Here is a 27,903-nt window from a genome sequence, read left to right on the forward strand (position 1 = left end):
CTGAGAAAAAATTCCGTGAAATGTTATAAAACCGGCTACATCTGGTTGTTTATATCTTTTAAAAAAAACGTAAAACACTTAAGTATTGTAAAAAAAATCGCAAGAGCCCACCACGGATTGTAAAATGCACTCATCCAGCAGTGGATTTGCGATATTACTACACAGACAGCGACCAGTAACGGGTTATGAATATTACTGACTCCGCGCAGCTCTTAAAACCCAGGAGGGTTACGGGTAATAACCTCTTTCACAGCAAGATTGGTGGTAAGCAAACAACCACGGCGTCTAAAAGGCAAGAATCAACTTCAAGTTCTCAACCCCGATTGCGAGCATCACAGCGAGTGAGCAACACGAGGAGACCACCCTCCTCTCCCCGTCTCTCCCCCTCTCGTCTCGCTCCCCTCCCCGTTGCCTCTCCCCCCTCTCACCTGGCTCCACTCCCGCTCGCCGTGGCCCTCCACGTCAGCGGCCGAGGCGTCCTGTCCCCAGACCCCCCAGCCAAGCTCCACCCCGCCACGGCGGCTCCACTCCTCTCGGTGAGCCGCCTCGACCCCGACCGCCACTGCCAAGGCCCTTCTCCTGTCCAGGCTCCCATGTGCAGGGTCTCCATGTGAAGGGTCTCCATGTGCAGGGTCTCCATGTGCAGGGTCTCCTTGTGCAGGGTCTCCAGGCTCCATGTGCAGGGTCTCCACGTGCAGGGTCTCCACGTGCAGGGTCTCCATGTTGTATATGCACGGAGCTGTGTGGCCCCACATCGTCTGCATTTGAATCGCCCCATCTCACATGCGGTGACTGTCCTCTAATTCGCTGACTCGCCACCCCCTTCACGACCTTCACGACCTTCCCGGGGACACCGCGACCCAGAGTCTGTCTGTGTCTGTGTCGATACTCTGCGATCCCGCGAACCTCCCACCAATCTACCGCAACCTCTCACCCCAGCCCGGAATAGAACCGAGACCCCAGAGCTTTTAGTCGTGCTCGACCGGCGTGGTGAAGCTGTTGAAATAACTCACCTAGCCGGTTTTGCGGGTTTCCTTACCTGTGTCGGGCTGGGACCACGTGTGTGCCTGTGTGTACACAGAGTGGTCGTACAGCCAACATCAGTGACGACACCGGTTACAAATGATCGTCACCGGTGTTGGCAGTGAGCGGGAATCGAACTCGGGTTGCCAGGTCCCGAAGCGCAGCGCGGTTACTGCTGTGCATAAGGTACACACACACGCACACACAAGTTTATCACTCACAACACACGTGGCCTTACGTCACCACGTAGGATGGACCAGACTCGTCTCGCATTGAGTTTCAGGACGTAGGGTTAGAAGTTACGGAGGTTGTGTGAAGTTTCCCCGGACCGCAGAGTATCTGCACAACCGGTTAGACTCCGGGCTGTGGCGTCTGCGGGACGTGTCCAGGTGAAGATAAATCATGGAACAGTCACCACATGCGTAGCCACTGCGATAGGAGATTGAAACAGAGGCGATGCGGGACGCCATGGGAATTCAATGAAGAACAACAATACAAGCGTACAGCGCCTGGAGCCTGAAACACCCTGCACATGGGACACCCTGCACATGAAGCCTGGAGACCCTGCACATGGACACCCTGCACGTGGAGCCTGGAGACCCTGCACGTGGAGCCTGGAGACCCCTGCACATGGACACCCTGCACATGAAGCCTGGAGACCCTGCACATGGACACCCTGCACGTGGAGCCTGGAGACCCTGCACGTGGAGCCTGGAGACCCTGCACATGGTGCCTGGAGACCCTGCACGTGGAGCCCTGGAGACCCTGCACGTGGAGCCTGGAGACTCTGCACATGGAGCCTGGACACCCTGCACGTGGAGCCTGGAGACCCTGCACATGGAGCCTGGAGACCCTGCACGTGGAGCCTGGAGACCTGCACGTGGAGCCTGGACACCCCTGCACGTGGAGCCTGGAGACCCTGCACATGGTGCCTGGAGACTCTGCACATGGAGCCTGGACACCCTGCACGTGGAGCCTGGACACCCTGCACGTGGAGCCTGGAGAGACCCTGCACATGGTGCCTGGAGACCCCTGCACGTGGAGCCTGGACACCCTGCACGTGGAGCCTGGACACCCCTGCACGTGGAGCCTGGAGACCCTGCACATGGTGCCTGGAGACTCTGCACATGGTGCCTGGAGACTCTGCACATGGAGCCTGGACACCCTGCACGTGGAGCCTGGAGACCCTGCACATGGAGGCCTGGACACCCTGCACGTGGAGCCTGGAGACCCTGCACGTGGAGCCTGGAGACCCTGCACGTGGAGCCTGGAGACCCTGCACGTGGAGCCTGGAGACTCTGCACGTGGAGCCTGGAGACCCTGACACGTGGAGCCTGGACACCCTGCACGTGGAGCCTGGAGACCCTGCACATGGAGCCTGGACACCCTGCACGTGGAGCCTGGACACCCTGCACGTGGAGCCTGGAGACCCTGCACGTGGAGCCTGGAGAACCCTGCACGTGGAGCCTGGAGACCCCTGCACGTGGGAGCCTGGACACCCTGCACGTGGAGCCTGGAGACCCTGCACGTGGAGCCTGGAGACTCTGCACATGGAGCCTGGACACCCTGCACGTGGAGCCTGGAGACCCTGCACGTGGAGCCTGGACACCCTGCACGTGGAGCCTGGAGACCCTGCACATGGAGCCTGGAGACCCTGCACATGGAGCCTGGAGACCCTGCACGTGGAGCCTGGAGACCCTGCACATGGAGCCTGGGAGACCCTGCACATGGAGCCTGGAGACTCTGCACATGGAGCCTGGAGGACCCTGCACATGGAGCCTGGAGACTCTGCACATGAAGCCTGGAGACCCTGCACATGGCCACCCTGTACATGGAGCCTGGAGACCCTGCACATGGAGCCTGGAGACTCTGCACATGGACACCCTGCACATGGAGCCTGGAGACCCTGCACATGGAGCCTGGAGACTCTGCACATGGAGCCTGGAGACCCTGCACATGGACACCCTGTACATGGAGCCTGGAGACCCTGCAACATGGAGCCTGGAGACTCTGCACATGGACACCCTGCACATGGAGCCTGGAGACCCTGCACATGGAGCCCTCTTTCACTCGAAAGCTTTAAATCGAAATTCAGTGGCTCCGCCCTCATCTCAGTGGCTCCGCCCTCATCTCAGTGGCTCCGCCCTCACCTCAGTGGCTCCGCCCTCAACTCAGGGGCTCCGCGTGCCCCCGCGCCACCGGAGGGCGACACTCGCAGCGAAGAATCCCGCGGCGCAGCCGCAGGGAGGAGGAGGAGGGGGGAGGAGGAGGGGGGAGGGGGGGGAGGAGGTGGGGGCGGGAGGAGGAGGGGGGAGGAGGAGGAGGGGGGGAGGAGGAGGAGGGGGGAGGAGGAAGGAGGGGGGGGAGGAGGAGGAGGGGGGGAGGAGGAGGAGGGGGGAGGGGAGGAGGAGGGGGGGGAGGAGGAGGAGGGGGGAGGAGGGGGGGGATGCCGCGCCGAACCTGGGAGAGGGGCGCCGCTCCGTGGAGAGAGTCGCGGGGGGAGGCGGCGCTCAGCTCGCGCCCGGACAGGGGAAGGGGCCTTGGCAGTGGCGGGTCGGGGGTCGAGGCGGCTCCACCGAGAGGAGTGGAGCCGCCGTGGCGGGGGTGGAGCTTGGCTGGGGGTCTGGGACAGGACGCCTCGGCCGCTGACGTGGAGGGGCCACGGGGCCGAGCGGAGTGGAGCCAGGTGAGAGGGGGGAGAGGGCACGGGGAGGGGAGCGAGACGAGAGGGAGAGACGGGGAGAGGAGGGTGGTCTCCTCGTGTTGCTCCACTCGCTGTGATGCTCGCAATCGGGGTTGAGAACTTGAAGTTGATTCTTGCCTTTTAGACGCCGTGGTTGTTTGCTTACCACCAATCTTGCTGTGAAAGAGGTTATTACCCGTAACCCTCGTGGGTTTTAAAGAGCTGCGCGAAGTCAGTAATATTCATAACCCGTTACTGGTCGCTGTCTGTGTAGTAATATCGCAAATCCACTGCTGGATGAGTGCATTTTACAATCCGTGGTGGGTCTTGCGATTTTTTTACAATACTTAAGTGTTTTACGTTTTTTTAAAAGATATAAACAACCAGATGTAGCCGGTTTTATAACATTTCACGGAATTTTTCTCAGGCAAATCGTGTTTGTGGTCGTATTCTTTCGTAGAAATAGCAGCTTTAGTGCCAAATTCCACTGAAACCTTGTCTGCGTGGTCATTGTAAATGCCACTTTTACTGATTTTTCGTTGCGTGTGGAGTTTCCACCGAGATTCTACATCAAAGCACAGCGTACAGCTGCAATAACCCCAACAACCGGCGTAAATGCGTTTATTTTTCGATAAACTGGCACTTTCAATGGGGATCTGCATAGAACAGCGCCCCCTAGCGCTAAACAGCGCCCCTAGCGGTGGAGCAGCGCCCCCTAGTGGTCAAAGTGTGTTGGTGACATTTACAAAAAAAATAATTTCATTTCTTTCCCATCCTATCCCATCCTATCCCATCCTATCCCATCCTCCCAGGTCGAGGTCGGTGGTTGTCCACGCCTTCGACCCCAATCTGCTGTCCGCATCTACGTAGAGAAGCACTCACGCAGGATTATTGCACACAGAGACGAGGAACATATATACAACGCATCACATCACTCAGTTCACGTGAGAGGTCTTTATCTGTGAATATTCACCGCGCGCCGGGGGATTCGAACCCGTCACTTGCGGACTCACCTGCGGCCTCCAGGGGTGTCTGTGCAGCGCCGTGAGCCACCGAGTCCTCACGCAGATACACGCCGCTTTGTGCGTGTCGTGGTTGCACTGCGCGCACGTGGCTGTTATAAACACGCGTGATGACGTCATCGCGTAACATGTTAATTAGCAAAAGTAATTTGGGGGATTTAAACCTGGGTGAGCCACCTCAGAGGTAGCCGTCCTCCCCATTATACCAAGAAGGCATGGTGGGTGCTGTGAAAGTTTTGGTTATTAAATCGTCTTAATATCGTCATTGCAGTTTTAGTTTTATTTTCTTATATAAAAAAAATCTATGAAATAAAAAAATCGCTGAGCGTGGTTTTGTTTTAAGATTCGGCAAGAAAAAAAAATCAAGTTGGATTTGAACCCGGGACACGAAAAGTAAGCAGCCTCGCGTACTCTCCACTCACCCACAGAGTGCCACAGGGCTACACGTGGTGTTAATCATCTCACCGCGCACATGTGAGTGATAATGTCATCTCGTTACATTAATGGCATGGCGGGTATCATGGCAATGTAATAGCTCACTGACAATATCGCGACGAGAGGGCTTTCAGGCGAGAGAGTTCGTGCAGTTTTGCTGTTCCTCAATCGAAAGAGGGCAGACCCCACAGTGGTTCAGTTAGCGGTCCATAGTTTGGGTTGCAAGGCCACAATCGCAATCCAGTGGCTTGTCTTGTATTGTCCACATGAAGAAGAGGTGTGCATCCGCCTGCTGATGTTCTGATGCAGTTGATGGTTCCACCAGCGTCTCCGAGGAGGAATGGTCCAAGGCAGCATGTGCGATGTTCGAGTCTCGAATGAGGGGTTTATTCCGGTCGTCCGCGTTGTTCCACTGTTTGCACAGCAGCGTCCTTCTGGACTTGGGTGAGATTCTAGGATGATGATCGCAGCACAGCGCGGTGCAGTGTGGCTAGGCCATGAAGTTAACTGTACGACCTCGTTACGCGATGGACAAGCATCGTGACCCGGTCCATCACCAGCAAGCGGCTTCAAAGGAAGCTGTGCCTATCCACCGCACTACGTGGGCCTGGTAGTTAGTTTTATGGATGTTATTTTTTAAATTGATTATGAAAAACGTGTTCCCCTGAGTTTTTGATCCGCATGCATCCCTGATCTTAACCAAGAAGGGGTGGGGTTTGAACCAGAGACCTGGTTGACTCACGCGCTCCGCTTGGCCACCACGAGGTTCTGATTACGGTCACGTCCGCTTGCATCCAGTTTTGTTTGTCCAATATTACGTAATTGTGCATGTTAACTACGACCCATACCTAACAGCGCAAGTTCTTACCGATTGCGTCTCGCAATTTCACAAGCGTTGGTTCAAGCAATCCTGACTCTTATTCTTTGGGTCTTTCGGTAAAGTCACGTAGATAGAAATAATATTAAAAGATGATCACGTTTCGATCGCAACACAAGCAATCGTTATGACGATTGCTTGTGTTGCGATCGAAACGTCGTGATATTTTTATTCTTTTTCAATTGCCGTGACTTTACCGAAAGACCCAATGAATATGAATTCCTGCAGTCACGAAGGCTTTAAGTCAAGATTTAATCCTGACCCTGCTCTTTCCTTCCATACTCCGCGTCACACCGTGCCGATATAGTACCCCGGATACAGAACCCCCCATACGGAATCCCGATACCGACGTGGGTTTTCAAAGTCCTGCTGTGGATCGCTCGTTCTCAACATAGCCAGTGTCATTGTACGCTTCAATTCAAACAGAGTTGCATCGATCCAGCCGTACTCTACGTGAAGATGAAACACATTTTTGGGCAAAAATGTAAAAGAGGTTATGAGTTTTTCTGAAAAAAGGCCAAATATTTTTCATAAAAAAATTATGGGTAAAATTATATTGATCTATTCACAGCGAATAATTAACATTCATCTTTGAATTATGGTTCAAGTCTCTAATAATATGTTTCACCAGAGTGAATGTGAGTACTTGTGATGTACTCTGCTTCGGGTGCACTCTTCATGACTGAACATTGATGGTTTTGTGTCAGATTTTCTGAAAAATGTAGAAATATTTCACAAAAGCTCAAGAGATGAGATTGATGTATCTGCCCTAAACGTGCAAAATCATGCAACACGTAACATCGTGACGCACGACAGCAACTGTTATATTTGGACTGAATTTTTAATGAAATGTAACAAAATTGTCTTTTTTATATAAAAATCCTGGTAATTTCGTGAGGTAAATCTGCGTGGCAGGTGTAAGTCGTGCAGCCACCAAGGATCCCCCGTGTAGCCTCAACAGACTGTTACGGCAAGTGCTGTTGGCAAGCACCTATGAAGGGTGGCATAGCACACGAGGGGGTTGGGTGGTCAACACCCTGCCTGGCTGTCTTTATCTTCCCAGTGGCGATCGCGACACACCGCACCAGGTACTCATTTGATACCGAGTCAACCTAGGGGAAACCGAGGACTGGTTCAGATAATCGTCACCGGTGTTCACCGTGAGTGGCAATCTAACTCTAATCGGTGGATCCATAGCGCAGCGTGCCACACAGCCACATCACACACACAGCGAGATGGCAAGACACCTTTTAATGTTTATTCATGATACCTTAAACTCCACGCAACAGGCAGAAATCAGTCATACGGGACGCACTGGGCTTGTCTTAATTACAAAATAACAACAACAAAAAACAAGATGTTTAATTTTAGTCTCAACTGCGTGGTCCGTTGTTCGATACAAAATGTCTCCCTGCTGACGTTACTTTGCCCCAGATTTAACGGCCGATGCCAGACCCCCTCTGGCAAAACAGCACGGTGACACGAAAGCCCGCCACAGCCCAGCAGTAGCGAGAGGTTGCTCACTCCAAATACATGAAGTCTGAATTCAGCACGGCCTTGCGGAAGAACAGGCTCGATCCACGCTTCAGTTGTCCCTGCAGGGCCCGGGGCACACGTACACAGGCAGGCAATCACGTCACCACTTCCACACACACGTGACCACACGGTGACAATCACAGATCACGGCCTCAACTCGACCATAACGCACAAACACCACCTCCACCACCAACACGCATTCTGCAAACTCGCATACAGGCAGCACAATGCTCTGGCACTCTCATCACAGATCATGTCTGTCCCGGTCAGCACGGCGGGCACGGGAAGAGGGCGGCATGGCAGGCACAGGAGCAGGAGGCTCACCTGAGTGCTGAGGCTGCTCCAGCATGCCAGCCAATTGGAGTAGGGTGGAGCGTAGGGCAGGGAGCCCCCGGCAAGCCTGCGGGCGGCACGTGGGCATGTTGTGTCACGCAGAGAGATGTCCACTTAAGGACCTCGGAATCTCACAGCCTCACAAAATCATAGTTACACAACCTCGTCACCTCACAACCCGGCAATCTAATAACCACATGGCATCATGATCTCATGACCTCAGGATGCCATAAAATGAACCTCTAAATCTCACCTCAAACTCTCACAACTTCACAACCTCACAACCCCGTGCCCTTGGGAGCCTCACAATAAGCATTTTACACTAGCACACAATTACGTAACCTTGTGAGCTCACGATCTTGTAAAGACGACCTCGCCAGCACACGGGTGCCCCGGCCTGGCCGCCCCCTCCACTCACCCGCAGTTGTTGACGGCCATGAGGTTGGCCACCAGCACAAAGGGGTAGGTCACGATGCTGGCGAAGAACTGCAAAAAGCAAACGAGGGAGAGAAATCACGCACGTACGCGGACTCCGTAACGCTTTCCAACTTGAGCTCGTCCTCGGCAATATTGAACAGGCGACGATAACGGTCGCACTCGTGCCAGGCGAGTGGGGAGCGGTTCGCCTGCAGGCCGCGGTGGGGCTCGGGTATCGCCTCTGCCAGGGAGGGTGCAGGCACCACCATTCGATCCGTTGCCCGAGTTCTCTCTCGGGCAAGTCGCTAATCGCATCACAACTTTACACTCGAGTGATCGTGCCCTCCTCCGTTATAGGCGGACGGGGCTGACGCATAAACGCCGGAACCCCCCACCCCCTTCCAAAGGCTCAAAACGTCAAGCGGCCAGCAACAGACGGCAGTTGTAATAAGAAGGCGTCGCACTCACCCCGGTGATGGCTTGGGTGTAGCCCTTCACCTCCTTGGCCTGCGGATGCTGCACAGAAACAGCGGGTGTCACGTCACCATCGCAGGAACCCGTCGCAGGAACTCTCCACTGCGACTTCTAATGGGGGGCGGATGAGGCGTGCATGGCGTGATGGGTGAGGCATGCGTGGCCGTGGCAGGTGAGGCGTTCATGGCGTGGCGAGCGAGGGGCAGTGTCGAGTAAACGAGGTGGCGGGTAGGATGAGATGCGATTCGGTGCCAGGTGGAATGGGATGTGCATGACTGTGGCAAGTTAGGTCCACGTGGCAGGCAGACGAGTAAGTAGGTCACAATTAATTCCGCTAAGTAATTTAACAAATGCTGCCCAGGAAAACGTTGACAGCATGTATGTATAGTGGATAGTGTCATCATGCACTCGTGAGTGTTGCTTGGGTGTCACCTACCCACAGACGGCCACACAATCAACTTAGTATTCTCTCTCTTCGCCCACGTAATCCGCCTACCCTTAAGAGCCTCTACCCTCCTGGGCAACGACACTGTGTGGGTGATCGCATTATTCCAGGAACACCCCACAATTGTCACAATTCAGGGCCATCACGCATGAATTTAATCATCTATTTTAATTGATAAATCAATGTATTTTTACACACCTACATACATGAGTGGTTGTACGTGACTCACGGTGCCGTCCAGAGCGTAGGTGTTGATGAGGTGAGCCAGGATGTTGCAGAGCCACAGGGAGATGATGTCTCCCAGCAAGCGTGGAACGAGGCCCCTGGAACCGGGAGAGCGGACGTGGTGATACAAGCGAGCGGCAGAGATTCGCGGTTAGAACAAGGCAGGCTACCCTGGTTATTACTGCAGGTGTATTATTAACTGTAATATACCGCACGCCATCAACTGCACAGTGGACATTACTGATCACTTGAGTCCATTCGAAAGGAGTAGGCCATTGCGTGCCGGCGTCATGGTTCAAATTTGCCGAACTCGGAAAATTACTCTGCGTATTATTCAAAAGCGAATGTGCAGAGAAACATTGCCCCCGAATGTGAAACTCCAAGAGACTGCGCGTGTGAAACATAGCAGTGCCTCCTTCGTGATAGCCTTGTGCTCCAACAATTGTCCAAATACCTGATGTTAATTATGTGCTGCGTATAACCGTGACCTGTGATCTACACGAGCTCTGTTAAATCCACGTGCTCCATGAGGCCCACGCCGCGCGTGTCCCATGGGCTCTGCATGCTCCACGTGCCTCACGCTTCACGTGCGCTCCGCTTAAACCACTCACGCAAAGAAGCCCATGATGCCCTCCTCCCTCCACATGACTCCGAGGGAATTGAAGACACCGCTGAAGGAAGACACAGACACGTTCACGTGAATCATAAAACCCCCGGCTCCCTGGCCGAACACCGAGTGTTCATGTTACAGTGATGATGTAAGGATGGGTGCGGAGCGGATCACTCACGTGTACTTCACCTCCCTCCCGATGAACTGCACCATGCAGCGCATGGAGATTACTGAAGCGACAATTCACAGCGGTGAGCATTAGACCGTGGGGCCAAGTTTACACAGGAGGGGGCTATGTTGCTGCTGCTGCTGCTGCCGTGTGGAATCCCAATTGAGAGATGTGCAGTGTACATTTTCAGCATTGTAATGTTTGGCCAACACCAGTACATTGTATGGGTTTCAGCTACAGGAGGAACCCAGAAACAGGAGAGAACGTACAAACTCCACACAGAAAGGCTCCCGATTTGGGAATCAAACAAGTCACCCGTTCAGTCACCCACTCGCTCACCTCGAAGTCACTCTACGACCCAGTCAGTCACTCACCGTGAAAAGGATGGGACACGATTGTTGCGGCGCACCTGGCTACCATCTCCCGGGACGTCTGTGGCGAGAAACAAGGACACAGACGTCCACCGCCAGGGCACAAACCACGGCCCACGCAGCAATGCCGCTCCCACACCGCCACTCTCCACTACCCTCCATGTCACTCTCCATTACCCTCCACATTACCCTCTCCATCACCCTCCACGTTACCCTCCACGTTACCCTCCACTCTACCTGCTTTACGACCTCTTCCAGAGACTTCTCCTTCGGTTCTGAGCTGTCGTCTTCTGTTACTTCAGCCTAGAGGATGTTGACATAAGCAGAGTCAGAAGAGGCTATTGCATAAACCTGAAAACAACACAAGGGGCTGTAAAGGCTCTAACAGCCAGTTGTTTCAGAGGGAGGAAATTGTCTTCCTACCGAATGAGCATAAGAGTACAAGTGGAAAATCGAAGAGATTTGCTAATAAAATCAGCATTGACACGTTGGTCCTTCAGTTTACAGCCATGAGCCATAAGGAAAATCCCTATGACAAGGCAAAGTCTATCCATAGGACAACGGCCGTTCACTTCCCCACAAGGTGGTCATTACTTTATTGACCCTAGTGGGATGATAGGCCGAGTTAGCGTCTAAGCATGATTTGAATCCACAACTTTCCGCTTGCAAGCTGTTTGCTCGAGCAACTTGGCAACAAGTTAACTCCGTTTTCACTTCATTATATCTAAAATTAAATAAATAGTATTTTTTTTCTATTTTACATTCATCAAAGCTCTACACTGGTCCATGACATACAAAAGCCATCTTAACACATCAAGAGGGGAGGCAGCTTCTTTTTTCCCTCCTGCCCTGGGTACATTCATGCTTGCTTAGCATCTATATTCGTCCACTGGAGGGTTACAATGCCAACATTTAGCCACAGCAAATATGCTCCGTAAACTTCGAACCCGAAGTCTTTCTCTAAACAGAGATTAGCAAACTAAGCATCACGTCACGCTAGTCTGGTCACCGTCGTGTGAAACGAGACTGCCCTACCCTCCCACCACCATAACATCACGCACCATCAGCCCGTGTACACATGCATTCCTATCTCACTGCCAGTATTGACATTTGCCTTTAGACTATGGTCAGCAAAATCTCAAACGGAAAATAAAAGAATCGCCCAAATGCGACTGTGTTGCACGATAAAAAAACATCGTGAACTCATTTGCACTGCCCGCAAGTGAGTTTCACTCAAGTGTTCTCTGAAGCCATGAGCCAGATTCACGACGTAGACATCGATTTACTACTGCTGCTGCTTAATTCATATCCATAGGACAGAAGAGGAAGTAAATCACTGCAGGGACAGAGTTTGCAGAATTACATTGCAGCAGGCAACACCATCCTAACTGGGCGCAGGCAAGACCATCCCAAAAGCAGCTGTAGCTAGTACAAGGGTGTAAGGTACGAGCAGCGTGCAGGGTTAAGAGTGACAACGTTCCGACTGGCGCGAGACCGAGAGAGGGCAGCTCTTTAACGTACCTCGTCCTCTGCGTATTTCTGTGGGACAAAATAATAATACCGTCAATTTAAGTCACATTTTTTAAACTCTTCAGCTTGCCAAATAGCGTTTAACAACACAGCGAGACATGGACGAACGTCGATGCTCACGTTCACGATGCACGCGTCAAACTGTGGGTGTAAGGATCAATTATTTAGTTTTTCCTACATGTGGTATATAATGGCTTCACGTGATCCCATACAGCCACTCGAGGCAGCTGTGGAAATATAATTGTTTAAAGTTATATCTATGACCCTAAATAGCAAGCTTTATTATTTAATATTTACAAAGAGGGCAACTTGTTACCTACTTACCAATAACAGCAATTTGTCAACCCGGTCAAGTATGGTCAAACAACCCCTGTGATTGCCTATACAGGTCACCATACGTAAATGGAGATTAGCTGTATGCAGACAATAACCGGTACTGCTATTTTACTGCAAGCTAATGACAGGAGGTACAAAAACTATTTGCTTGCATAATGTGCATTCATAATGTTCGTTGATTACAAAAACCCAACCAGCAATGGATACCCATTGTAATCTATATGCATTCATTAATCCACCCCCTTCGCACGAGAAGTGCTCACAAGTGACGTCATCACATCTATCCCTCTATTTAAGGAACAAAACAGGAGGATTTCTCCACAAATCTGGCTGTCGCCTGATGAAGCTAGTTGTAATTATTGCCGAAACGTCGTTCTCAGATTGTAAATGGTGTAGATTTGCTGTCCAACACACCGGTGTGCTGTACTAGTAACGAATTGGCACGTTCTGTTTACGTGACAAACCTTACTAATTGGCTGTGTCGGGTGGTGGCGGGTATAACGACACATTTATATTCATGCGATCTAACCCAAAAAACCTATATTATGGTTGATATTAACCATGATAGCCTACATGTTAAACTGGCAATACAAATATGGGAAAGGAAGTTGCAAGAAAATGAAAGAAAAATATAACAAGGAACTTCCTTAATACTGTACCAGCCCCCTATCCGTGTACAAGGAGCTTGGTTGTTTTCCAAAACCATACAGTTTATCATAGATGTGAAACCCATTAACTTTCACCCTAAGGCTCTGCCAGATCTGCCCAGGTTTGGTGGTGGTCGGCGCTCACAACTGTGTCTGAAATAATCCAGGCTCCAAACTTTTCTTATCATGTAATAGATTTATAGTAGTCGAATACTTTAAACGCATACAGTAAAACCTTGGATTGCGAGCATAATTCGTTCCGGAAACGTGCTTGTAATTCAAAGCACTCGTATATCAGTTGTGATCACGTGACGCTCGGCAGACAAAGCGTATACACGTAATGCTCGTTTAGTAAGACCTCGCTCGTTTATCAAATTAATATGTATTAAAAAATTCTGCTCGTGTTGCAAAACACTCGCAGACCAAGTTACTCGCAATCCAAGGTTTTGCTGTATTTATAAATGTGGAGGGAAAAACCAGAGGACCCGGGGAAAAATCAATGTGATCACAGGGAGAACATACAAACTCCGAATATACAGGCGTGACGGTCGGGATCAAACCCACGACGTCCTGTATACCATGGCGGTCACATTCACTGCAAGCATTTTAGCCACACCAATTGGGTAGTAGAGGGGAATATTTTAAACCTGGAAACAACACTGTTTATAAATGTAGCAAGCGCAGTCCTTTCTGTCACTGCAAGGGCCTCTTGCTGATAAGCTAGTGGGAGGGGTGAGAAGGCGTGTGTGTACAAGTGTAGGTGGTTATGCGAGCACCACTGCCCATGCCCACCTGCAGCACAAAGCTGTGTGTGGAAGACGCGAGCATGGTGGTGCAGAGGCGTGGCGCCAGACCCCGGAAGAGCCCCAGTTTGCCGTCCACCTTGGTGATGTGCCGTGCTGCGAGACGGGGCAAGCCAAGGTGGTGTCACTCACCTCTTGATTTTTTTCTGACTAGAATGAACCCTGTCACGTAAGTCACAGCTCCAGAGTTTATTGGTACCGTTAAACAATCTCATGCGTTTGAAAGTCGTGTGGACATTCAACGTTATACAACCAACTTTTAAGCCTGGGTTGTGCTTGGATATGGCGACCACAATGCATAATAGGTGTTACAGGCTGTGGGGCGTGGGAGTGTATATATTGCATGAGTTATTGTACATCTATGCTCCCCGTGGTCACCAATCCACACTGATCAGCATAGTGAAGATAGCGTAAAATAACCTCCACAACCCGCACAAAACGTCCATGTATTTTGGCCAAGAGTCGTGTGGCTGCTGCCAAGTGGGCTCTGACCCCCCGTGCTGGGTCTCCACACACAGAGCAGGGCCAAGATGTGCCCGTGTTGATGACAGGACCAATGCTGGTGCCGGTCTCACCGTAGCCAAAGAGGCCTGGCAACTGCAGCACGCGGCGCCCGAACATGTTCCGTCCCCACAATGGGGCGAGCGGCTCATGGCCCACCTGGAGGGGTGGTGGGAAGAGGCACGGGGATCACACAGCAGTAGCAGCAGCAGCAGCAGCAACGGCAACATCGCCCCCTGCTGTGGACACTTAGCAAGAACCCTCCTGATAAAGACGCAGCCGGGGTCTCCTGGGTACACAAAGAGTATCATTGTTATTTGGCCAAGAAAACTGTCCCCACAAATGAGGCTAAATTAAAGTGGTCTCAGGAAAATCAATCCTAAACTCTAACTCATGAAATGTATCCTTCGATAATAATAGTCAACTAAAAGCCTCGGTCTGTTTGTAAAAAAACAAATCTGCGGCGACCGTCGTCAGTCCTCGAGCGTCGGGGCTTTAGGCAATCGGACAAACAAGTCGAGGATCCGACCCAGATCTCATGAGAGATGGCCAGGGATTGAGAGATGGCCAGGGATTGAGAGATGGCCAGGGGTGTTGAGTTGAGGTCAAGAGTGACCCCAGGGGTCTGGAGTCGCGCCAGGCGTGGGGTCACGACACGAGGTGTCATTGTCAGACCCCAGAGCTCGTGCGTTGGGTAGGAGTCGAGGTCAAGGTGAAGGTCGTGATCAAGGTCAGGGTCGGGCGACCTCGGGGTCGCGATGCGAGGAGACACTGGGAACCGGGATCAGAGAACGAGGCGACTGGGGGTTCAATGTCACTGCGGTGAACCAGCCCAGGCCGGTCCCGACTCGACACAGCCAAATCCGGCCGGGGAAGTAAAGCGACCACCACGGCCACGGCACGGGCGGCCGGGCGAGGCCGGAGCCGGCGCAGCCCACGGGGAGAGAGAGGAGATAACAGCGCCATCAATCACGGTGGTCACCCCCAGCCTCGGCCTCCCGGCTCCGCGGGCCGGAAGTGCGCCCTCCTCGGCACGTCGTCTATCCTAGCGTCGGTGTCTGGCCGGGCCTCGCCTGACTGGGGGCGCACGATCGGGACCCCCCCCCCCCCGCGGTCCCTGGGCCCCCACCCGGTAGCCCCCAGAGGAGACGAAGTCGTCCCGGCCTCACCTGGATGAGCACCTTCACGTAGAGCATCGGGTGCGAGGCGGCCGTGAGCGCCGCGCCGATCGCCGCCTGTGACCACCTGTCTCCCGCCATGGCCGCGTCGTCGTCGTCGTCCCCGCTGCTGCTGCTGCTCCTCTTCGTCTCTCCGCGCCGCGGTGACGTCACAGCCGCGGGGCGGGGCCAGGCCAGGCTCGCTCCGCTGCTGGATGAGCGGCGTACGCGGATGACAAACAATTATTAGCGATGTGCTTCGTAAATTTACGGCGTAAATGTGGCCGCAAGTAATGGCCACGAATCGTGGGGTTGATGATGGCTTTACGCGATATGCTGAACTTGTGCCGCCGACTCCAAATCTAAGGTGGGAGAATATAATTCTCACGAGAAGTCGGAGGGATACACTCGCCCTGTGTCGCCTTCCCCTGGCTGATATCGTCCTTACATGGACGAATCACAGAGGTGGGTTTTTATTGTGGCTTCAGGGTGGATACATTATCTGCAACGCCACCTGCTGAAAGGTTACCGCTGTTTTTGCGCCGATTGCTATTTGCTTCAATTGTTGTGCTTCATCGTTTTGTCATTTTGGTGATCCAGATCATTCTTGGAAATTAGACTCATTAATCGTCTGTTGAGTTCTTACCTGGTTAAACAATTCTAGATTTGAAGCTTTCGTGACTGCAAGGATTCATACTCTTATGTTTTTTCGGTAAAGTCACGTAGGTAAAAAATTAATAAGAGATAAAATAAAATAATAAACAAAAATAAACTTGACTTTGGTGTTATGTTTAAGTTTTGGTGAAGCTAAAGACACCTTGTAGAATGCATGTTCTGTTTGCAATGCCCGGTAGTTTTGCTAGATTGTCAAGCAGCCCCGCGAATGTCCGTCCCACACTCAGGGGACGTGAACCCCGAGAGGTCAATCGAAGATGGCACAGCAGCAGCAGCAGCACCCCGTGAATTCCAGAGCGTTCTTGAAATGTGCTCACTGCCCCAGCCTTTTAGCCATTCTCACGCAATGCAGAGCATGCCAAATCTTCAGCACACGTGTTCCATACACATATCCAAGATTACTAATTATTGCGTTGACTTTGGTGTCTTTTTCATTTAAAGAAATATATTGTTATTTGGAATGACGACTGCATTTATCTGCTGCAGATCATTACCTGGCCACTAGACCGCGTGTGATTCCACGTGCGGGAGGAATAGCTCCTAAAGCTCAGCCACACGAGACACGAATTCACAGACGTATTTGCCATACCGCCATCTCCCTTACTGCCATTTAGAAGTCGCGGGGAGCTTCGTCGCTTCACAAGTCTCTACGTGATCCACCAACCCTCACCTCCAAATCCCTGGATCACCGCCACCACGCCCAGAGCCGATGGCTCAAGTCGCGTGTTTTGTCCGATTCGTGGTGGTCTTTCTTTCTTCTATGGTTGCTGCCTTGCACCCTTTCCACGTTTACCTCATACGATCCGAATCGTGAATATCGCTTCCACTCGACCAATTTAAATGTGTCAATTTGAGATGTAATTACATCTCAAATTTACACTCAACACCACCCACATTTTAATTAGGTAATTACACTATGTAACACGATTTTTGTTCCTTTTTGATATTGTCTAAATGCTTATGCCTCAAAAGAATAGAAAATGGCTATTATTCCCCACAAACTTTGCTTTTGTGACCAGGACTTTGTGAAGTAATGACACAAATGCACACCGCGTTTTTCCATTGAAAATAGGTTAATTTCAAAATAGCACTGTCCTGGTCACAAAAGCAACGTTTTTGGAGACTAATAGCCATTTTCTGTACTTTTGATGCATAAACAATTAGTAAATAACACTTAGTAGTGAGGAATAAAAAATACATTTGTTACACAGTGTCATTATTAATGGAGTGGATTATTAACTTTGCTTTTGTGTCCTGGTCACAAAAGCAACGTTTGTGGGGAATAATCGCCATGTTCTGTACTGTTGAGGCATGAACAATTGAAAAATAACACTCATGACCCATGAACAAAAACATAATGGCTCGAAGCTTCCAACTCTCCCCCCAGCTCCCTCGACCAGCCCACCTCATTTCACGTCTCCAGACCGACCGCCTCTCACGCTCAGACTGCTTTTTGTGTTTACTGCAGTTTGTTGTCCTTCCCCCGCACCTCCGATTAGCGTGGTTGACTACGTACGATGCGAAAGAAGTTCCTGCAGTGCTGTACAGACACCTCACGCCCTCTGCTGCCCTGTGTCACGCACCAACCGTTCACGCTGGCAGTACTTACCGTAATTCTCCTGGTTACTACTCCTGCAGCAGTCCACCGACTCGCAGACACGAACATGTACACATTGCTGATACACTCCCTGACGTACGAGAGAAGTGCAACAAGACTGGCGCTGTGTAATTAAGGCACTTTATTACTTCGCGTCTTGCCAAAAGAAAAGCACTCGGGACGGAGTGATGAAGTGGCGACGAGATACATTGGTGGAGGGTGGGGCTCTTTGTGGGGGACGATGGGACTCATGGACCTAGGGTCGGATACCCCAGAGAGAGACAGCCCCAGCCACTGATGGACCTTAACACACACAACTCTAATAGTAGGTTTTGTACCAGTTAAAAGGGTAAAAACCTACTATTATATTTTGCCACTGGTAAAAGAGATCTCATAGTGCAAACACACAACTCTGTCTAAAGCAAGCAAAATCATAACACTGATAATGACATTGAATGAAATAATGCTCAGCAGTATACTGACTGAACTAGGAGCACATGGACCGTGGAACAAATGCAGAGGAGATCAAATCATCACATACATGTACATGGAATGATCAAGGCCTATGGTCAAGACTGTTGAGGATGACCACTGCAGATATGACATCAATCCACGTCCAGGATGGACATGGATGATGTACTCTATATGTGTGTCTGTATGTTCACGTGTGTGTGTGTGTATGTGTGTGTATGTATGTTCACGTGTGTGTGTGTGCATACATGAGTGTACAAATATATATAAAAAACAGGAATCAGCACTCTGTGTACGTCGCGCTCGGCACGTTTACCACAGCGTATGCATGCAGCTCGTAGCAAACTGCGAATTCGGCAGCATGAAGTTGGTGAACACGCAGAGGCACACTGCAATTTGGTAACCCGTGCAGGAACAATGGCAGACATCCAAGCCAAATCATATTTCGGCACCCAGCACACCACATCCATCATGACTCTCGCTATGGGCTGCATTGGGTACCAGTCACGTGCCAACTCCTGGAGTCTGCCAGTGACCCAGCAACATTTTCATTGGGAGTGTAAGCCCTGCTATTGACGATGACAAATAGCTCTCCTATGCATTTTTGGGTTGTACCGCATGTTGTTCGGCATGTCTGACGTTTCGCAGCACATGCCGAGACCTTCCTCAGAAACAAAACTAAAGCTCTGAAGCTCCCAGAACGTGAAGTGAAACGGACATTGTGCCGACCAAGACGCGGTACGACCCGAAGACTCACCGGAGAGCCGTACCGCACAAGCGCCGAGACCTTTGCAATAGGTGACAAACATTACGACTATGCAGATGACAAACTCTGGGTGACAGGGTGGTGGCGCAGTGGTAACACTTGTTCCTCACAGCAAGAAGGGCTTGGGTTTGATTTCCAACTCAGACACCTCCTTTCTGTGTGGACTCCTGTTCTGCATTGGTTTCCTCTGGATTCTCAAGTTTTCTCCCATGGCTTCAAAAACACACAATGTAACAGGTAATACCCAAACATCCAAATGATAAAACAAAAAACTTCCTTTCAAATTACTCTATTAGGATTACACGTACCAACATTGCCACCTATGCAGAAAACTCGGCAGGACCCTCCTGAAAAAAAAGTCTTCAGATTCAGCAAGGCTTTCCTGGGTAAACAAGCATAGCGATTATAATAACAAAAATAATATTGCGTGCCCGGATTCCATGGCTCCGCCCGCCGGCAGGCCGCTATGCCAGGCCTCTAGGCCAGGCCGCTATGCCACTAAATCAGGCCGCTATGCCAGGCCGCTAGGCCAGGCCGTTAGGCCAGGTTGCTTGCGAGCAGCACCGGGTAGGAGCTGCCGATGCGGTTGCCCTGGCGATGGCACTCGAGGCGCACACTGTACTCGTCGAGGCGCATGGCGTAGTTGGAGGAGCGCTCGCGCGACAGCAGGAAGCACACCGTGTAGACCGCCATCTCAAACTCTGGCGACACGCCGATGAACGAGCTGCCCATGGGCTTCACCACCCCCTTCCAGCTGAACTGCAGCGTCAACAGGTGGTCCTGGTCATCCGGCTGTGGAGGGGTGGGGAAGGAAGGGGGAGGGAGTGGGGTGCAGGAAGGTTAATGGGTTACCTTGATACCTCTCCTGCACAATAAACTCTGATGGCTCAGCTTCATGGCCCACCTTGATATCTCACGTCGCATGGCTTTGAACAGTTGTTGTTTAATGTTGTGCCTCACCTGCATGTAATATCTGCACAGCTCACCTTCATGCCTCCTCAACTGCGAAGAACCTTAGCCATAACCCTATTCCTCTGTGGTTGCACAAGTGCTCTGTGTAAGGGGCCTCCTGCGTCACAGACCCCCATGTGTGGAACACCCTTGATGTTGTAGGGGACCACGTGTGCGTAGGGGACCCCCTGTACATAGGGGACCCCCTCTGCATACCCGGCTGCTGCGTTGGGCCTTGTATCCTTTGTAGTCCACGTGGCCGTGTTTCTCCTGCAGGTAGAACTGCACCCAGTTGTGGAAGCCCAGGATGTTGGCACCACGCCGTGTCTCCCCCACGAACACGTGCTCAAAACCCGACGAGTCCCCGCTAGACGTACATACACACGCACCGGCGCGCACATGAGCACACACGCGAGCTTGTGCATACGCACCAGCACAACGGCAAAGATCCCGAAGTATAGCTTTAGTAAACTTTTGGGGCAAGGTTAGTGAGTAGCACCTATGAAGGCCAGCACGGCACACAAAGGGATGGGTGGGTGGCCAACACCATGCCATTTAAGGCTGAGTCGATCTAGGGAAGGCCCAGGACCAGTTCAAATATTTGCAACTGTTATTGGTCTCAATCAGGACTTGAACTCAGGTCGCCAGGTTAATAGTGCAGCGCGCTAACCAAGCATGTACACATGCGAGCAGACATACAAACTTTTGGGGAAAGTGCCATTAGCGGGCACCTATTAAGGCCAGTCATTGTCTCACTAACCATTGAAGTGAGCCATGGCTGAGAACTTAAGGTCGCTGGGTTCATGGCACAGTGTGCTAACCAGTGTGCCACCGATCCCTCAACCCCATTTGCATCAGTCAGAAATAATGGGTTCTGAAGCACGTGACACCATGCACGCTTAAATATCGATTTCAACCCGGGATTCATTTCAGCTGGTTCTATTTGGGTCGGCAATCTGGAATATATTTCTGCACCCGACACACCTCACCCACTATACCTCTCGTTATGGCCGTGGCTACTGTTAGTCCTGTGGATACCGAGCGAGGGATGAAGGCGTGATGGTAGGCGGGGAGACGAGCGCGGTACCGGTAGTTGTCGCGAGAGTAGAGCTGGAACCAGATGGAGTAGAGCTGCCGCTTGAACCCCTCGGGGCTACGGTCAGCGAGACCCCTCTCCGCCAGGAACTTGTGCGCAATCTGACGGGACACAGGGACACAGTTACATGGGGATACACAGACATTAGGGCATGGGAACAGGTGAACACAAGGACATGGGGACAAGGGGACATAGGAAAACATGAGCATGGGGACACAGGGAGAGAGGGACAGAGGAACATGAAGACCTGGAGACAAGAGGAGATTGGACCATGGGGACACAGAGATATTGGGTCATGAGGACGCAGTGACATGGGGACAGGTGGACAGGTGGAAACCGGAGCACGTGGGTGCACGTGTACATGGCTGTGCGTGACCGCGCCTGCATGACGCTGGTCTGCGTCACTGCATCCAGGAAGTGCCGGTTCTCAGCCTCCTCCTCCGCCGTCACCGTCTCCGCGATGCCGGTGGACGACTCGTAGTTGTCCAGCAGTGACAGGAACACTGCCACACACAACCACCACAACCACAATCACCGCAATAATCATCGCGACCACAACCGCACACTGCCAAATGCAAGCAATGTGTAGGAGGCAGCATAAAATGGGGGGTGGGAGGGAGGAGGAGAGGGGAGGAGGAGGAATAATTATGGGGAGGAGTTAGGATCAGATGGAGTAGTGGGTTGTGGATAGAGGCCGGCCGAAACCGAATTTCTGGTTTCGGCCAAAACCGAAACCAGACCGAAAGTTAAAAATTGACTTTCGGCCGAAACCTAAAATAAACCGAAAGTTAACTTTTTGGCTTCGGCCAAAACAGAAACTATGCCGAAAGAGGCCATTTGCCAACTTTTGGCGCCAAAACCAAAACCGAATTTGGGGTCGGCCTCTAGACTCGCACGCACGCACACCCAAGCTCCCTCATGCTGTGTGGAACCCATGTGGAGGAGGTGGGGTAAGATGGGGTGGTGGGAGGGTTGAATTGGATCATTGGAGGGGTGGGTGGGTTGGTGTGTGTGTGGCTGGTGGGCGGATGAGTGAGTGTGCGCGCGCGTGTATGCACACTGTTGGCATCAGCACGCTGCTATAATCTGCTCAGTGTGCTGTGCGTGCGCCCGCGTGTGTGTGTGTGGTGCGTGTGTGTGTGTGGTGCGTGCCTCGAGCTGCCTGTGAGAGGCCAGCCTCTGAGCCGCTCAAACAAAAGTGCTCCTGGTGGACTATTGCTACTGCTGCGTGTGCTGGCTATGTGAGTGCTGGCTACGCGAGTACTGCTTGCTGCTCGATAGTTTGGTAGTTTTGGGGGGGGAAGTTATTTTGTTCTTATTCTTCTCCGTCGTCTGTCTTATCCCCCCCCCCCACCACCACCACCACCCCTCTCACCCCCATCCTTGCTTGAGTGTGCGTGTGTGCGCTGCTTGCGATCGCTGGAGAGAGTGAGGAGCGTCTGCCATCAACCACCACCACCACCACCCCTCTCACCCCCATCCTTGCTTGAGTGTGCGTGTGTGCGCTGCTTGCGATCGCTGGAGAGAGTGAGGAGCGTCTGCCATCAACCACCACCACCACTGCCACTGCTGCCCGGAGTCGCGCGCGCACATATGTAGTTTAGAGGCTGACCGAAACTGAATTTCTGGTTTCGGCCTAAAACAAAACCAGATCGAAAGTAAGAAATTTACTTTTGGCCAAAACCGAAAGTAAACCGAAAGTAAACCGAAAGTAAAAAATGTACTTTCGGCCGAAACAGAAACTATGCCGAAAGAGGCCATTTGCCAACTTTCGGCCTCTAGTTGTGGATCAGGAAGAATTGTAGATCAAATTAGAGGATGGGGACCAGGGACAGGAGGACCAGGGGTAGGAGGGGGGATCAGCGAGACCCACCTCTGAACGTCTCGATGCCGTGCAAGCGTCCCTCGTCCACGAATTTGAAAAGCGGCCTTACAGCGCAGTCCGTGGCAGAGTTACTCCCCGTGGGCACGTAGCCTGCGCGTCCCTACCGCACAACCACAAGAAAGCCACAGTGTAACCACACGGCCACGGTACAACCACAGTACCACAGAGCAGCCACTAAACACAACAACTCAGCTACCACACCCAACCACGCCACCGTGGGGTCCCCGCTGCACCTGGAGGTCGATGGCGTAGTCTCTCCCTGGCTTGAGGCGGTTCACATCCGCGTCCCACAGCGCACTCATCACCTGCTGCAGCTCGCGCTCGCTCGCTCCAGTGCTGCGGGGACACGTGGTTACACAGACACGCGTGTGAACACGTGGTTACACAGACACACGTGTGAACACGTGGTTACACAGACACGTGTGAACACGTGGTTACACAGACACACGTGTGAACACGTGGTTACACAGACACACGTGTGAACACGTGGTTACACAAACACACTTGCAAACACGTAGTTACACGAACACGTATGGGCACGGGAATACACAGGTACAGCAACAATGGCCGCCATTCGCCACTAAGTGGTGGTGACATCACCACGGTGCTTGTGCCAGGTCAGGTGCACTTCGATGTCACGTGAAGTGTCGAAGGCTCGCTGACAAGAGGTCACAGGACAGGACCAGGTGCCATGGATTTACCGATTGAGATGAGATGCACCAACTATGCCCCCTAATCTACCAACTTTCTGCATTTTAGCCGCCCAGAGCTCCGCTCATTTTTCTGAGCGTCGCTCCTCTACCCTCCCTTGTTGATGGAGGGCGCCTGCCTCTGAATGCCCAGTAGCGTCCTTCATGCACCTCTTCCACAGAGGCCGATCTTGACACCGCTGGTACCAGTCTTCGGCAAGTCCACTCAGCTCCACATCCTCCTGTACCGCATCAATCTATATCTTCTCCAGCCCATGCCATGCCCCTTTAGCTCCCTCTATCCAGCCAAACAGAAGTTGCTTGGGCATGCGGTGGCTGGGCATGCGGGCTACATGACCCAGGCACAAAGACAAAGACACACAAACAGAGATGTAGGCACACACAGCACCTCCTGTTACACGAGAAGATCTGGCTCATGTAGCTGGAGGCCATGGTTCAGTCAGCGCCACCGCCGTGTACCTGTACATTCACCTGCCCTATACTTTACGTAGAGCCACTGATAATGACACACGAGCCCTACAGTGTCACCACATGCACGCACAGCACCGAGATAGAGATAGCAGCAGACACAACGAAAGCGGCGCGCTGTGGCAATTACACACCTGGCTGTCGTAAAACACTCGGGGCAACGTAGAAGCAGGGCAATGGAGGAGACAACAGCGGAGACAAAGAGGCGCGTCCTTTGCACGCAATCGTAACACAGAGATGGGACACGTAAGAATGGATACTTTTCTCTTATGAAACAAATGTCATGAATTGCACACATATTGTAATTGCACATATCTCAAACCTCGGCCATTACAAAACTCTGAGCCCAAACCCGACTCTAACCCTAACAATGCTAGGCCATTGGTTTATAACCAATGAAACGAATACCTGCAGCCATGGCTTTATTTCAGCCGGGATTGTCTGGATCGGCAACTGGAAAATAGTTCCGTGGCCGGCACACCAGATCCAGTAGACCACTGGCTATGGCTGTGGCTACTACCCGTCATGCGTCACCTACTCCACTCTACCAGCGACAACATCATTAATCTGCAGCAGCCATGGTCAATTCACTGTTGGATGAAGGTCTCCCCAAGCCATCACCACACGTCATGATCCTAAGACGCGATAATTCACCCAGCCCCTACACACGTGCTGATTTACATTGCTCCATCTCTTTATAGGTGGGTGTCCTCTCGGACGCATTCATATTTCCCCACGTTTCTGCGGCCCTGAGAATATTGTGAAAAATGAATCAGGTCGTGGTGGTTCATCGACCATACTTAGGTCAGTGCGGGTGGGTGTAGGTGGGGAGCACGGGCGTGGGAGCGTAGAGTGAGGTGGTGACCGGCGAGGAATCCTGACGGGACAAAAATGATCCACGCTCTTTGTCTTGCTGGTTAAGCCACTCTCCCTCCGCTCCGTCTCGTTTGTATTGTGTACCACCCCACCCGTTCGTTGGGACATGCACCGTCTTATCTGGCCCAGAATTCATTTTAATTGATGAATCGTTACACGCCTCATGGGGGGCCAGGTGAGGGGGGGCAGGTAGCGACCCACCCAGGGGCTTTGAAATGTGGGTCCCAGTGTCGCCCTGCCGGCCCCTCCCTCACCTGCCAGGCGGATGCAACCGGACCTCACCTGGTCTCAGTATGTGCCAAGAGATTAGGACACTGTGTGCCGAGCACGGCTGTGTGTAGAGTACAGTAATCATCATTTGGCGTCGTGGAGAAGGGTTGCGTCATCCACCCAGGGAAGCCCCCCCGAGCCTCACAAGGCTCACAGTCAGGAGGGTCCTGCTACGACTAAACACTGGGGGATGTTTGGGCCTGTAAGATTAGGATTTTTAGCTAATTAGTTTAAATTATGCGTGCTTTCTTTCCTTCGTGTGGGAGGAAGCCGGAGCGGCCAGAGATTACGAGCAGATAACAACGCTCTGCACGGAGGGGTTCTCCCACCCACATGGCTCTACTTCCATCGTCCTGCCCACCCTTAGGTCTTGGGAGTTTCACAAATCTAGGCGTGATCCACCAACGCTGACCTACAAAGCGCTGCATGCATCACAAGAGTTCCGTCACCAACCAATTTTTATTTGTGAGCCAGTTCCATTACTGTTAAGTAAATACAAATGTTCTCCAGAATCGCTCCAACTCGGCACGCCACGGCATTTACAGCGGCCGAAAGTCTAACTCAGCTCCCCGCGGTTGTAATGGGGCTGGGAGTATAAATACTTCCCTAATTACAAAAGCCGAAAGAGGACAAAACGGAACGCACAGGGCCGAAAACACGAGCCACGTGGTGCTGGAGGCGCTGCCAAGAGATTAAACTTGGCGATGGGTGCGAGTGAGTCTGTGTGAGTTGGTGAGTGAGCGTTTATGTGAGTGTGTGAGTTGGTGAGTGAGTGTGAGTTGTTGAGTGAGTGTGAGTTGGTGAGTGACAGTCTCTGTGAGTGTGTGAGTTGGTGAGTGAGCGTTTGTGCGAGTTAGTGAGAGTCTGTGTGAGTTGGTGTGTGAGTTGGTGAGTGAGTGTGTGAGTTGGTGAGTGTCTGTGTGAGTGTGTGAGTTGGTGAGTGAGAGTCTGTGTGAGTGTGTGAGTTGGTGAGTGTCTGTGCGTGTGAGTTGGTGAGTGTCTGTGTGAGTTGGTGAGTGAGTGTGTGAGTTGGTGAGCGAGTGTGTGAGTTGGTGAGTGTCTGTGTGAGTGTGTGAGTTGGTGAGTGAGAGTCTGTGTGAGTGTGTGAGTCTGTGCGAGGTTCTATGTGATTTGTGAGAGTGTGTCTGTGATAAAAAATAATTTTGATGGGAAAATGGTGAGGTGTGTGTTTGTATGTACGGTAGTGTTCATAGTATTGGGTGCTGTGTCTATGTTTGTTATGTGTGCGTGTTTATTACCTTTGTGTGTGTATTGTGTACGCGTGTCTTTTGTGTGTACACGTGTACTGTGCAATGTGCAGGTGTGTGTTGTGTGTACACTGTACTGAGCACGTGCTGCATTGGCAGGAAGCGGCAGTGGTGTGTGTGGGGGTGGGGGTAGCCATCAGCTGTGCCCCCAGTTAGTATCGATGACGACCCCCCACAAACCGAACCACCTCCCCATGCGCCTTGGTAACTGTACACGCACACTGTACACAGCACGATGGGAGCCAGCCAGCCCCCCGTCCAGCAGCAGATTGAGACTGGACGTCGTCTCACTCGGTCTCTAGCCCTGCCTGCTGCACCCCACGCTGCCACCACGGCCACGTTACCGAGGGTGGTCACTCGGCTCTCGTCATCTCACGAGGTAACAGGGTAACGAACGTTGCTTACAGAGGGCCCCAGTGGGAGTCATTGGGCCCCAGGTTAACGGGACACGGCCCCTCCCCCCCTCTAGCCCCCCAGTACCCATCAACCCCTCTCCATCCATTAATACCCGCCTACCTCTCTTACCCTTATCTCCTCCAGCTCCCATTCATCCCTCTCGCCCCGCATCACCCAGCCCCACATCACCCAGCCCTGTATCACCCAGCCCTGCATCACCCAGCCCTACATAACCCAGCCCTACATCACCCAGCCCCACATCACCCAGCCCTGCATCACCCAGCCCTACATAACCCAGCCCTGCATCACCCAGCCCCACATCACCCAGCCCCGCATCACCCAGCCCTACATCACCCAGCACTGCATCACCCAGCCCCACATCACCCAGCCCTACATCACCCAGCCCTCGGCCCCCCACTCTCGCGTCACGTCGCCCTCCACAAGGAATGTGCCCCCCCATACCCCCCTCCCCCCCATACCCCCCTCCCCCCTCATACCCCCCCGCACCCCCCTCCCCCCTGTTACGCAACGCCGCTGTCTCCTCTTCAGTCCCGGATTCCGAAATGCGCAGTGACCGGAGCGAGCGGAGGGAGCGCGGGGGCGAGGGATGAGAGGAGAGGGGAGAGCGAAGTGGAGGGGGGGGGGGCATTGAGCCCCCCTGCCCCCCTCACTCGCTCTGGGCTCACCTCGCCATGTCGCGATGGGGCTTCGTGCGTGCAGGGCGCGCTGCGACTCGAGTTCGATGAGGAGGAGGAGGTGGAGGAGGAGCGCGTGGAGTACAAGAGGCGACCGCTTCTGCTTAGTGGCGAAACGCAACAACCCCCTCCCCCCGGGTGGGGGCGTGGCCCGCACAGCGGCGCGCGCCGTTACGCGGTGGGGG

The 27,903-nt window shown here is 52.6% G+C and overlaps 2 protein-coding genes and 1 long non-coding RNA gene across 7 annotated transcripts; 1 reads left to right on the plus strand and 2 right to left on the minus strand.

The window, feature by feature from the left end:
* Positions 1 to 3,464: 3,464 nt before the first annotated feature.
* Positions 3,465 to 4,993, plus strand: LOC144720421 (uncharacterized). Its single transcript, XR_013585758.1, has 2 exons — positions 3,465 to 3,709; positions 4,519 to 4,993. It is a non-coding gene; the product is annotated as an uncharacterized LOC144720421 (long non-coding RNA).
* A 2,291-nt stretch (positions 4,994 to 7,284) lies between these two features.
* On the minus strand, positions 7,285 to 16,033 carry LOC144720419 (mitochondrial carrier homolog 2-like). Of its 3 annotated transcripts, none has more exons than XM_078597198.1 (13): positions 15,607 to 16,033; positions 14,512 to 14,596; positions 13,926 to 14,032; positions 12,142 to 12,159; positions 10,858 to 10,923; positions 10,624 to 10,681; positions 10,259 to 10,310; positions 10,082 to 10,141; positions 9,475 to 9,568; positions 8,795 to 8,911; positions 8,328 to 8,395; positions 7,901 to 7,976; positions 7,285 to 7,635 (listed from the first exon to the last, which is right to left on the minus strand). In XM_078597198.1, exons 1-13 carry the CDS (start codon positions 15,694 to 15,696, stop codon positions 7,561 to 7,563), a joined length of 966 nt encoding a protein of 321 aa, XP_078453324.1. In that variant the 5' UTR covers positions 15,697 to 16,033; the 3' UTR covers positions 7,285 to 7,560. The 3 variants fall into 3 exon arrangements, with proteins under 3 accessions (XP_078453324.1, XP_078453326.1, XP_078453325.1); XM_078597200.1 differs by having other exon boundaries at positions 8,795 to 8,833; positions 15,607 to 16,030; XM_078597199.1 differs by having other exon boundaries at positions 8,795 to 8,842; positions 15,607 to 16,027.
* Positions 16,034 to 17,993: 1,960 nt separating this feature from the next.
* LOC144720420 (poly(U)-specific endoribonuclease-A-like) lies at positions 17,994 to 27,845 on the minus strand. 3 transcript variants are annotated; one of them, XM_078597202.1, is made up of 8 exons: positions 27,710 to 27,784; positions 24,348 to 24,425; positions 23,269 to 23,371; positions 23,024 to 23,135; positions 21,532 to 21,653; positions 21,142 to 21,251; positions 20,271 to 20,421; positions 17,994 to 19,895 (listed from the first exon to the last, which is right to left on the minus strand). In XM_078597202.1, the coding sequence occupies exons 1-8, from the start codon at positions 27,715 to 27,717 to the stop codon at positions 19,641 to 19,643; spliced, it is 939 nt and encodes a 312-aa protein (XP_078453328.1). In that variant the 5' UTR covers positions 27,718 to 27,784; the 3' UTR covers positions 17,994 to 19,640. The 3 variants fall into 3 exon arrangements, with proteins under 3 accessions (XP_078453328.1, XP_078453330.1, XP_078453329.1); XM_078597204.1 differs by lacking the exon at positions 27,710 to 27,784 and adding an exon at positions 25,014 to 25,074; XM_078597203.1 differs by lacking the exon at positions 24,348 to 24,425 and having other exon boundaries at positions 27,710 to 27,845.
* Between the last annotated feature and the right edge of the window lie 58 nt (positions 27,846 to 27,903).

Source organism: Lampetra planeri, chromosome 8, assembly GCF_965212315.1.
Source record: "Lampetra planeri chromosome 8, kcLamPlan1.2.h2, whole genome shotgun sequence".
NCBI classification, from domain to species: Eukaryota; Metazoa; Chordata; class Hyperoartia; order Petromyzontiformes; family Petromyzontidae; genus Lampetra; species Lampetra planeri.